The sequence below is a fragment of the Lepidothrix coronata genome, unplaced genomic scaffold (genome assembly GCF_001604755.1).
Source record: "Lepidothrix coronata isolate B3197 unplaced genomic scaffold, Lepidothrix_coronata-1.0 Scaffold106, whole genome shotgun sequence".
Classification (NCBI taxonomy): domain Eukaryota; kingdom Metazoa; phylum Chordata; class Aves; order Passeriformes; family Pipridae; genus Lepidothrix; species Lepidothrix coronata.
The window spans coordinates 339,565-352,650 of record NW_016690286.1 but is presented as its reverse complement, the minus strand read 5'-3'; the positions used below and the strand labels follow the sequence as shown (position 1 = coordinate 352,650).

The following is a 13,086-nucleotide window of genomic DNA, read 5'->3' as shown; positions in this document are numbered from 1 at the left end:
CCCCCTGCTTTCCTATGATAATCAGACTATTTTGACCAGCTATATCTGTTGTTAGCTGTACTGAAAATAACTTGGCACCTGCTTACTGTTGTCTCTGTTACTCATGTAGCACAACATTTCTAAGGGATATATTTGTCTTTCAAAATCATTCTTCTGCATTATGGCTTAAACATTAGTTCTTAAGAAAGGAGAAAATGCTCTGGGTATTTTCCAATTCCAAACACAGCCAACTCTTGCTGTAGTTTTGTCCAAATAAACCCCTGCTGTAAGCAGTATTTGGAAGAATACCTCTCATCTTCAGAGGATGCTAGTCAGATGTGTGAGCTGCAAAGCCAAAACCTTAGTGTAATATGTTTAATGAAACTAGATTAATTTACTACCGTTGAACCTGATCCAGTCTGCCACATTTCATTAAATATCATTCAGAGAAATGAATGATTAATCTGGGATTAACTGTATCTTTTCAGTATTTCTACAAATAATCTTCCTATTTTTTCCATCAATAAATCAATATAAATTTCTGTATTATTTTTTATTTTTATTAAGAGAGATTGGTCAACTATGAACATTATCTAAAGCAGTAATGAATTTTCACTTCCTATATATTTTTTACCTCACAGTCTTGTGCAGCCATTGCTTCCCCTATCCAAAGATGTTTTAAACCAACTGAGATGCTGGAATGAAAACTGAAATTCAGGTATTTCTTATCTAAGCTTTAGCATTATCCATACAGCTCCCACACTTTAGTGCACACTATCAACTGCCCCATTATTTTAACATTTACTTTACCATACTGAGAATTTTACCACTGAAAAAAAAATTGTCAAAATGCTAAGAATACACTATTTAAGAACACAAATAGAGTTCCCACACTGATCAAATAAAATCTTGGTTCCAGTGAAGACCATGCTAGTTTAGCTTCAGCAGAGGCAGGCCTTATTCATCATAAATGACAAAAATAACTTTTAAAGACCAGGGGCTTTTATTCATGTACTCTTCACATAATGATTTCTGAGATTTTCTTGGACACAGACTTCTGCTAGGAGCTTTGCACTTATATTAGTTATATCAAAATCCCTTTTCTTTTTTTTGCTAGTGGCAGGGTCAAAGCTTTCTAGATACAGATATACACAAATGATATCATGATTTTAAGTTTTTTTTATGGTAGTAATGGTCTTCTGGTACCCAATTGCACTGCTTTTAATAGGGAGTTTTGGACTTTGAACTCCCTTTATTGAGCAGAATGAAGATTTGCAATGGTGATCAAAGGGTGTTATGAGGAAACAAGCTGTCATTTGGACAGAAGTATATTAAAGCTGACAATGGCAAAGCTGATCTTCCCTAGGACAAGCTGAGTTCAGGTTACTTCACATTCATTACTAATTCTGGGACAAGGGTTTTTACCTACTTTTGGATGGGATGTCAACATTTGCAGAATGTTTTCAGAAGGTCAGTGTACTAGATCCCACAGGTATACATGCCAGACTTCAGTGGAGATGTATACCATTTCCCACATCAAAAGCCTGGCATCTGACAGCTGACCAGAAAAAATCCATAGGGGAGCTTCTCTTTGTTATGAAGGACAGAGGCACACCTTTTGGCAATGATTTGTTTCTTTTCAGAATGGAAATGATCCAAGGAAATCCTCTACCTCTGACCTATGTTAGATTTTGCTTGTTATCACCCTCACATCAGCACTGGCTTGCTGCTGAAGTATATTTTTTCCTCGAAAAAAATAAATGGTTTTTTTAAATACAAGAACAATAGGGCGGGGAAAAACTGGTTCTCCTCCTCTTTTTGTTGTTACAGCAAGAATCGCCTACAGGTCAGCCAAAAAGATCTGACCAAAACCAGTTTTCAGGCAGCGCTGATATATGCCACATGATCTTAGCTCAGGGCAAATATTCAAAGGAAAAAAAATGGAAACAGAAATAGAAAAGAAAAAAGATGATATTAATTTGTTCTAAGCTCTTGATCAACTGGCATTTCATAGTCTTGTCAGCTTAAAATGGTTCTGATCTTTATCACCCAAACTTTTAAGAGAATGTTTGAGTATTCCTTATTAAATAAACCCCCTGCATTTTCCATGACTGAAAAGAAGGAAATTATACCTCTGCAGATTTCATTATACAGCCTATGAACAGGAGAGTAAGGGACAGAACAATAGAAAATAACAAGTTCATGTGTTCACTTGATACATGCCCAGTCTTGTCCTAAGAAATGAGAAGATATCGGTTGTTTTCCTACCTGATCTAGAATATCTACTGTTTAAAGTTTCAAATAACTATAACTCTGCTTTGCAGAGTTTGATTGTAGAGCCATACAAATTATGTAACGAACAAATAACTTCAACTGTGAATAGAGTTAAGTTTGAAGAAAGTATGTTCCACCATGCTAGCAGAGTACAAAAGCCTTATAGGCACAGGTGTTCAATCTGAATTTTTAGCTAGAGGATTAAAGAATATAGCTTTAAATTCAGTACATAAAAGCTACTTCACCATTTGATTTTTTTTTCACTCTCTTTTCTGTGGGCTACCCTCAAATTCCAGTTTTTAAAAATCAGGTTCTGTAAGTACATAAGAAAGCCCCCGGCCTTCTGCGTCCTTGCAAAGGACACACATGGTTAGAGTGCTGACATTTTTCAATACTATTCACCAAAATGATTCTTCAGAGAATGGAGAAGAACCTAGATGCTGCAAACTGTAAAGTCTGATAAACCACACACATCCTCAGATAACTCACTGCTTCTATAGCTGCCACGTGATCTCATTCCTTCTCAGGTATTTTCTGCTCTGATGAGTTACTGTGCTCCTGAAGAAGGCTGACTGCTCTGGGAGTAGGGGTAAAGGAGACTGCTAAGCTATTGGGGCATAAGTAGGTTACAGAGGTTCAAGGTAGAGAAAGGCCCTAAGATAAACTAAGTTTCCACTATCTGCATATATGTATAGCCAATCATCATGGCTAGGCTTCGCGAACGAAGATTTAGGAAGGCTCTATTCACGTTTGTTACAAGCTAGGTTCACCAGGTTTTAAAAGAAGGAATTTTATTTTGTCTCTTCATCACAAAGAACCATGTGAGAATGAAAGTGTATTTCAAGTATGAGAGGAAATTATTCTCATTAATGTGTATTTTCATTGTAGTTTAACTCAGCAAAAAAAATGCTACTGAAACAAGCATTATCCCAAACAACTCCGGCCTTTTTACCTCCTTATTTAGTCTACTCTTGTGAAGTTCAATGCATTCCTTGTCCTACGTGACTAGAAATATGTGTTTGTGTGCCTCAAGTTTAATTTTCACATTGGGGACAAATGTACATATATGTCACAGCACATATCCCAAATACTGTGGTGGAATTTATAACAATAAGCATATTATCTAACAAAAACACGTCAGTGCGGTTCTTTGCTTTGAGAGGAGTGCATAAACTGATGGGTTTGTAGTACAAAGACTCAGTACTTTACCCGTTAAAAATTCTTTTCAAACAATTGAGGGAAGGTGAAATATTTTCAAAACCTGAGGCTACGAGATATACATATGCCATCTTGATTAAACATATGGAATGCATACTCAAAGAAAAGCCAACTGGAGTCCTAGTTGAGTAATCAAAACACCCAAGCTGAGAGGGGTTAACATGGAAGGATCAGCTCTGAACTTTGAAGTTTTCTGGTCTTCATTTTTTCTAATTAAGACAAGATTTAATAACCAAACCACTGTACAAACTATGTACTTAAACTCTAGGTTTGTTTCTAATTTTGTTGGGAATTCTTAGTAGATTCCAAAGAATCAGTAACCCCTGGGAAATTCACCCAGTAAGGTGGATTGATTTTTTTTTTCCTTAGGTACAAGGAACCAACATCCTCTTTTCATCTTCTTTGCCACTGCCTCTTAAATAGAGTTACTGAGTAATACTCAAACAAAAGAAGACAACTAAAGATGCATGATTAGTATCTTTGAAATATTACAGGAGCTTCAGCAAACAACTTTTGGAAAGCTATTCAGTAAATGCAGAAAAATGTTTTCCAAATAAAAACATTTAATTACTTGTATATCTTAATTTTAGAGCAGGGAATGGCATTACATTTGTTGTAGAAGCCTTAGTTCCTTATAAATTTATTTAGATTCTGCTGTTCTTTGTTTATTAATGGATGGTCCCTTTTCCTCTTCCCCCTGACCCTGCTCAGAATAAGGTGTTACTGTACAGGCAATCATGTGCTGCATGATTCAACTCCGTATCAAATGTTGGCAACAGCACATTCTTCTCTTTCTCCTTATATGGTCTGATAACAAAATGTCACATTAGTGATGGACTCACAGATAAAAAGTAATTTTGATAAATGCTGATTAAAAATTTCTCCAGATATTTAGTGAGTTTCTCACATAGAAACAATAAATTTAATCTGCTGATTGAGTTCAAATGAGTTATCCATTTACACCACATACTAGCCCACAATGAGAAACGTTTTAATACAATTCAAAAACAGTTGAATGGAATGACTGCTGAAGCTCAAAAGTACACACAAAATAGTTGGGAGAGAAATCTAGTAATCTTTAAGACATTATTTACCATTCAACAGGAAGCCACCTGTAATGTACAATTCTAAGCTGCTTTGAACCCTATTTTGTTGAATTGTAGCCTATTTCGGAAGCTGAAAAATTAAGTTCTATACAAATATATATGTATCAACTATGCATAAACAAACAAGATACTTGTGCAAGAACCTCTCTGCTGTCCGTGACCACATGGCATCAATAGCTAAGCTTCCGCAGTAGTTTTCAACCTTTAAGTTAGTTGGAAATTCTTTACTTTGGGAACTCACCTTATTCATGTGGACCTGCTGCTGGTATTGTTTCTGCTTCTCCAAAAACTGCTGATGTTGCTGCTGGATGACCAGCTGGGCCAAAGTACTCTGAGGAAGAGGAGCTGACTGGGTTCGATTCAGTGGCCTGTGACGAGGCAGTTTGTGGGCAGCTCTTATGCCAGGTGAGACTCTCTCCTTTGCTGCTAAAGGAGACTGCGGATGAAGAGGAACCGCTCCTGCAAAACAGGGACATTTCACTCCCCCGTGAAAAACAACAAACTAATAGTTCTAATAGGAGAGAAAGCTTTCAGTGAGAATAGGAGTGTGTATTGAGGAACTCTGCATCAGCACTGATTCAGTGAGATGTGTACTACGTGCCTCGTCATACACTGCTGGAAAAGAATGTGATGAAGTAATCATTTTCTCTTTTCTGTAATCACTGAATTCTTTCAGGCTAAGAGACTGGAATAGAATCACTAAAAGAGAAAACAGATAAACAGATACTGTCCTTTTCTCTTCTACCCTTCCACTTTTTCCAATGTTTAGGATGTATGGTATCTGTATTACTACATTTAGTTTAAACTGAATACAAGAGTCATTAAAAACATCTTAATGTCATATTGAAGCTTTGATCATTACCAGTCACAAGAAGTTTTTGCTGTCTCATTTGTTCTTTCAGTAACAGATGCTGCAAGAGAGCTTGGTGGCTGCTATTTGGCTTTCCCTCCAAAGCAATGTGAGGATGAGTTGATGATGGAGGAATGTTTCCTCCATACTGTCCAGCCAAGGCCACTCCTTGTCTGAGTGATGGGGTCTCCCCCTTCTGCTTTTCTTTGAATGACGATGAAGCCTGTCAAAGAAGAACAACACTGGTAACCGCTTTTCAGAGACCTGGATGTTTATACCTCCGCTTGATTAGATGGTCATATATCACACTTTATGAATACATACAGAAGAAAAGGTTAACATCCCTATCTTACACTTTGACCGTGAGATAAAAAGGGAGGAAGAACATGCCAGTTAAATGTAACACTGTGAGAAACTGTTTAATGAAACCACTTGGAAAAAAATCAGTAATAAAAGCCAAAGCATAAGAAACTACTAGTTAGAACATTATTAATGAAAGGACAGGACCTATCCTTAAAATTCCTAAAGACCTTCCCACAGCCTTCTGCGCAGGAAACCAGGGGATCAGAGGAAATAGTTTGCGTTGAGTTTGGAATAGGCAAGGCTTGTTTTTTCACATAACTTTCCATCACACAGCAAGCCAATCAGCAAAACAAAATAATTACCTGTAGTAGTGGGAAGCTATTACTTTTCCTGGAGCACTCCCTGACTCCCTGAAGGACAGCACAAATGTAAGTTTTACCCTTTGCAAAGTAAATTTGTACAGTTAAACCCTCATCTACAGAATTGTCAAGAGCTATTGTACATGTGTGGCATTTTAAAGTACCCTTATAAATTGCACAGTTATTGAATTAAAGCTTTTGCAAGTTTTCGTCCTTCAGCATTGTGAATGTACTTTATATAAGTTCTTTGCTCTTTGCCTATTAAAAAAAAATTTAAAACAGCAGTTAAAGCAGAATAACATTTTTTACAGCAAGAATAATAACTGAACAGAAATATACATGTTGAGGCTTTCAGATAACCACTTATGGTACGTCATGGTAAAAACAGTTTATCTGATAATCTGAATTTCATAAATTCTAAACCAAGGTTTTTACCAATATTTTTTTGGTGTATGCTTACTTCACACTTTGCTATCACCCTTCCCTGAAAAACAAACACCAGAGTAAACTTTACATTCAATTTGCAACTGCTTATTCTAGAAACAGAAATAAACATTACTTGCGTAAATCAACCCCTTTGTTTTTTCAAATGCCAAAAGTACTATTTGCTGCTAGTTGGCCACATCAAAAGCTTATAAGATTTGAGTGAGCAAATGAAGCATATTTTCATTTCTATTCTAATGTTATAAAATTACTTTGAAGCTAGCTATATATTTTGTGAAATAGCTAAGAAATTGTTCTTGATATCCTCTGAAAAAGTAAGTGCTACCTTTCATGATCAGTTCAATTTTTTCATTCCTTACAAACAATAATTTGCTTATAAATATCTCAGACTTGCAGAGAACTGATTTAAGGCTTACACAATTTTCTTTACAAAGTTCTGGATCTGATGTTAAAATGTTGGATTTCAGCAATATATTACTGCTAAGAACAGGAAATGTATTGCATAAGCCATAAAGTAAAAAGGAACTTTGACTTGAAACTACATTTAGCACTAGAATTCAGTAGCATTTATTACATAGTGGATTGCACAGATATAATTTTTTTTCCTCCATGAAAAGCTTTGCTTACAACGCCTAGTTTTTTCATAGAAGTTACCAATTCCCATTCTAAGAAATTTAAATTACTAAAATTTCTTCACAATATATGGTTGTACAGAATCACAATATATCAGTATTTTTACTTTTTTTTTTTTTTTTTTTCTGGAAAGCAGGTAAGTTTTGACCAGCAGCAAAATTTTCAGTACTGAGCAGCAAATTTCACCTCCAGGTTACTAACTTGGTTTAGATCTAAAGATCCTTATCCATCTGCATGGATTTCCATAGATACCATGTCTGTGTTTTCACACATTTTGCATATTAATTTAAGATTTATCTCTAGACAAAGGTCATTGCTGCAGACTGAATAAAGGGATGTGAATATAACTCGTCATTAAAATATTAAGAATTGTTCACTTCTCACCAATTTTATTTGCCTGATTGACAGCATACCCCTCAAACACAAACCTAGCTGCAGGAATAGTAGGTTCTTCCCCTACTATGCTCCAGCCCAGTTTAGGTTGCTACTGGAATCTCATAAAAAGTTACAGGTGCTGTAATTTATCAGGTAGAGATGATCATATAATTTGAACATTTTTACTAAATAATCTCTTCATATACATCAGGCCACATCTGAAATCTGTTATCTTACATAAATACAATGCATATGGCCCATACATAGGTAAGCTCCACACCGCCACTTGTTTATTTGAGATTAAGAATGATTATTGCTTTCAAGTTGTGCCCTTAAATATCCAGATGTTGCCCAATGCATAGAGATGTCTAGTTCCTACTCTGAATTGTTTATGTTCTGAAATGCTAAAAAAATAAAGAGAATTATCATAAAAAAAATAAAGAGAATTATCATAAAGTAGGTTTTCTGGAAGCAAAATTATATAGGAAGGCTCGAGACTGGTCACTTACACTGATTTGGGGCTGTATTGCTGGAAGTCCCAAGGTAATGTTGGGCAAAGAAGGGGATGTGTACAGACTCAACAAATTCACTGATTCATCCTGTATCAAAAGGCGTTGCTGGGAAACCAGATGCTGGAATAAATGGGAAAAACAACAGAAGTAAATCTCCAAGCTTTTTATCTCTGTTATTTTATCCTCATAATCTGATACACTGAAAGCCAGTTATGTATCATTCATTGATTTGCATCCCAATGGAGTTCCAGATAAGAAAAATTACTGCCCCTGTAAGAAAGCTGTTGATAGTTCTGTTCTTAAGGAAACAACTGATATATGTCTGGGATTATTCCTTGGTTAGTAAATCAATTTTCCATGCAAAACTGAAATCTTGACGATTCCTAGACCATCTCATCAACTTCTCATCAGTTCAACATCAGTTCTTCTCATCAACTGGACTTTCACTACTAGAAACTCAGTGGGAATTTAGCCAATGAATTAAGGAGTATATCTATCTGAATATATGTTATATTTTATATATGTTATATTTTTTCTTGTAAGATTATTTCTAACTAGTCAATTTCTTTTTTTAGCCAGATTATGGTGTGGGGATATTTCAGGCACATTATTTACCTCCATTAACATGGAAATTTTGAGTAGAAAGTAAGGCAGATTGACACATCTGTCATTTAAAATAATGTTTTGTCTCTCTTTCTCTTTCTGCATATATTAAAAAATAGTGCCCTATCAATCCCTGATGATGGGATAGTCCTCAGAACTTTCCTAATTCTGTTCAGGTTAAAATCTTTAAAACTTCTTTTGAAGCCCTGTGATATAATTTCCAAGGACATGGAACTGCTGATATATTTTTGATTACTGTCAAATAAACCAGACATTCTACAAGGATCACCCTTTGTCTTTCCGTAGATTAACTGGGAAGAAACATAAAAAGTTAGATTACCACAACTGGAATTTTTTTGAAGCCTTTGCCTTTTTGCTTGAAGAGTGATGTTTTTCAACATGTGGTCTAGTATAGTTGCTTGAATTATATTTTCTGTTTAACTCTTGCTTCCCTCCCAGAACTTAACACAATAAGAGCTACAAAGGTCTTATTAGACTTAGGAACTCTGGCATGATATGGTCCCCAAGGGAACAACATCCTTGAAAAAGAATACCCTGTGTAACAGTATGACACAGTGACTGCTTTCTTCCCAAACAAAAAGCATATGGGACTCCAATAATAGACCACCTCCAAGAGGGATACTGCACACTCGGGCTTTGACTAAAGTAAATATAATAACTTGTCAAGCATGTTGTGGGGAGCTGTAGATTTTCCCCTGGACAAACCTGGAATATCAATTAACTCTGTAAAATACTTTGCGTTAATACAATGCAACTTCAGACCATCACTGAAAAGTGGTTAAGCACAAAAACACAGGATGTTATTCCAAAACATAACCTTCCTCATACAGTTTGTTTGGAGATACGACCTATCACTGAGACAATAACAGTAGAAGTCTATCTCTGTAATTTTCTTTTGGTACCTAGGGAATATCCACAGATAGCATAGGAAACAAAGAAGCTCCACTTGTATATTACATTAATTCCTGGCTAACAGTGACTTGCCTTGATAACATCCACCTTTGACCATGAGTAAATCCAAATATGTCAAGACTATGGAGATATAATGGAGGGAGTCTACAAAGATTTGACAGAAAAAGGACACTGCAGTAGCTCTAATGTGCCTCCTAGAATATTAATCAAATTCATAACAATTGCAGCATCTATACAAAGCCATGTCAAAGATATATGTTTCATTTTTAGCTTTTGGTATGCCACTATTACCCTCTAAGATTAGAATTAATAAATGCAACAGTGGCAGGGTGCATAGCAGTAAAACACACTCCCACACTAACGTCAGGCATGATTGTTTTATCAGGCAGAATTAATCATGTTATGGGAGTTTAATGTTGAAAACAGGAGTTTATTAGTAAAAGCATTTCCATCTAATTTCTAATACCACTAACAATATGTCATTTATATTTTAGTAAGTGATTGGTTTTTTAAAAATATTTTCAGGTAATATTAGCCTAAGCATCAGTTAAACCTCATCTTCCAAAATAAATGGAGTAGTCTACCTGCATAGATTGGGATCCTTTGTATCACAGAATCCCAGTATGGCTAAGGTTGAAAGGGACCACTGGATGTCATCTAGTCCAGCCATCCTGCTCAAGCAGGGTCCCCCAGAGGCAGAAAAACATGACTCCAGCTGCAGCTTGTCTTTATACACGGTAAACAATATCTTGCAGTGGTGGCAAAGCTGGAGTTGCCAGCAGTGTCATTTGGCAGAACAATGGCTAAGCCATGTCCTTGTCCTACATGCAGACATGGTGATTTGGATTGGCACCTAAAGTACCCCAAAGAGCGACTTGCTTTACTTTCTCATCTATATACTTATTGGTCCATTGATCCTGCTTCCTGATGCTTAAAATAGCCCATCAACAGCTATCCTCTTTCTTAAAACAGAGTACAAGAACTAAATGTAACAATGCACAGTAATCAGCAAGTAACCATGATGAGCGACTGTACTTTGGTTGTACTACCGGGACCTGCTGAGAAGCAGGAGCACCTATGTGTGCATGTAAATATGCACATGTATGGATTACGAGGAAAAGACAAAATGGTGTGGCTTTCATATTTCTCAGCTGTGGAGCTACAGTAAGGTTGTCATAGCTTTCAATATTCACAATTACTTACCCTTGTATCTCTTGAGGCTTTTGGGATGATTTTTAAAAAATTAATTAGACTCTCTTTACATACACTTGAAGCAAACCTCATCAGCTAGTCAGAAACCTACACATTTTTCCACTAGCCCCTTACAAAGATCACCTCAGTGAGCCGAGGGCTATCAGGTTGCACAAAACAACTATGTGTTTATTTGCAATACATGTAATTCATGTCTCCTGCTTAATCAAGGGATATTCTAGGAAATATTGCTCTGCGAAGTACAAATGAAAGAAATGATCTGAAGCCCGCTTACACCAACTGGAAACTTTCCATTGCCTTCAATGGCTTTTGACCAGGCTGCAAATGCCTAAAATTAATCATTTTACATGACTAAAGCAGGTTGTCCCTCTGAACTCAAGGGACATGCTGTGCAGGGGCTCAATCCTGCTTGCATTTCTCAGGCAAGTAAGATTTAGCCCCAGCACAGCAGGTGACCTGAAAGTGTACGGCATGCTACAGGAGACAAATAGCTACTGCGGTGAACCTTGATGATACTGAAGACATCTGGGCCTAATAAAAACAAGATTTTATTTATAAGGTGCAATTAAAATCGTGAGTTTAACTTTTAAGTTTCATATAGTGAGACCAGTGTTTTAACAAATGGTACTGAAAGTACCATTAAGGGAACTGTGATAGTAAAGGATTATCTGCAAAACTGCGGCATTTGCAGTGCACCTTTGTTCATTCAAAGAGCTGTAAATGTCTACCCACCAGACTGTCTGTTCCAAAGGGTAAATGACTTAAAAGTTTCGCTATTTCAATGGATGTGGTAAAAATACTTGTAAAATTTGTTTCATTACTGATAATGCTCTAATTCAGCCCATGCACTAGAGTGTAATCATTTACGGTATTGACTCATGTTTTACTGGTAAATGGCTCTGTCATAGTAACCTGTTATCCTCAGCAAAAAGTGTTTTATTTGCTGCCATGAAAACCACAGCTATCCACCCACTCAGATATGAGCACAACACTTACTGCAAATGTCACAACAACAATTATGAAACAACAGCATTGTGAGTCATGCAGGATTACAGAAAAACAAGTGATATTTTGGGTGATTTGGAACATATCCTATTATTAGAAACTTCTGTAATTTGTGTATCTGATGAAAAATTGACTAGATGTATAGCCTTTGAAAGCTGGCAGCTAATGCTAAACTAGAAAGAGACATGTAGGAGTTTGGCTGATGTTAAACTACCAAAGAAAATCCCACTAAAATAAAAATGCACTGAAGCTGAGATTTATGGAAAAATGTTGGAGCCCACAGGACCACAGTACTAACAGTCAAGTAACCCGAGAGGTAAAGAAATCCCTGACTGGATCCCAGCTTCTTAGCACACATCCAGCGAGTGAAGTGACTGATGCCAGCATGCAGAGCTCAGCTTCTAAAGGAACTTTTTAGGTTCATTTGAGCAACTTTGATTGCATGTTGGGGCTATAATTTCTGATGTCTGGCACAGTAATGGCAAATCATATGCAATGCAGTGTTCTATTAATGATAAGAATGTTAATATTAATGTTCTTGCTACGACCTTTCCAAATCTCCCCAGAGACTGCCAGCCTGACCAGATTGTATGTATTTCTGATGGTGGTTCAACACTGTGGACAAATGTCCAGAAACTGTAACATGGAAAGTAACAAGCCCCATGTAGCAGACATTACTGCCTTTGCATATTGCAGTATGCCTGAGTCAATAAAAAATCCAATTGGTCAAGATCTCCTGTTTAATACAGCACTAACACCTACATATTACCAACTTCTATCTAAAACATTCCCAATAGTGAAATATACAACTCAATTCCACTGAACTAGGATCTGATCTAATCCGAATGATGGATCCTACTCTGCATCTTTTAAATTTCTTTGCAATCACATACAAGGGGCTATGAGGCAAGACCACATGTTAGCCATCAATGCAATTTTTTTTTTTTCTTTTTGGTTATGGGCCAGAGAGAGGCTACTAATCAGTGTGCAGAGGTCACCCACCTGCCCTCTGGATCATAGTTCACACACACAATTAATTCATTATGGGGAAAAGTCACTGCTGGAGGTTGAACTGCTCATTCCAGGTTCTTTTTTTTGAGGTGAATGTCCTACCACTGACCTGGAGAAATATCTCTGTTAACTAAAACTCTGTTAAATCACGTTTTCTTATGCAATTTTTCTAACATAAACAGCATAAACCAACAATTAATAGAAAACTGACACCAAAGCAGGAACTGCTGTAAATATAAGCACTGGATACAGAATATTGTGGAAACTGA

At 36.5% G+C, this 13,086-nt stretch overlaps 1 protein-coding gene across 14 annotated transcripts in view; it reads right to left on the bottom strand.

The window, feature by feature from the left end:
* Positions 1–13,086, bottom strand: part of HDAC9 (histone deacetylase 9) — a 392,579-nt gene that overhangs the window by 186,743 nt on the left and 192,750 nt on the right. For 10 of the 14 annotated variants that reach the window (XR_001876264.1, XM_017823859.1, XM_017823867.1 and 7 more), the window contains 4 exons: positions 8,051–8,173; positions 6,093–6,140; positions 5,440–5,650; positions 4,819–5,036 (listed from right to left, as the gene is read on the bottom strand). Coding sequence is in view for 13 of the 14 variants with exons in the window: in XM_017823859.1 (XP_017679348.1) it covers positions 4,819–5,036; positions 5,440–5,650; positions 6,093–6,140; positions 8,051–8,173 (600 nt within the window). In the remaining variant the exon portion in view is untranslated. The remainder of the gene's footprint in view (positions 1–4,818; positions 5,037–5,439; positions 5,651–6,092; positions 6,141–8,050; positions 8,174–13,086) is intronic. The other 4 variants (XM_017823862.1, XM_017823863.1, XM_017823864.1 and 1 more) reach the window with 1 other exon arrangement.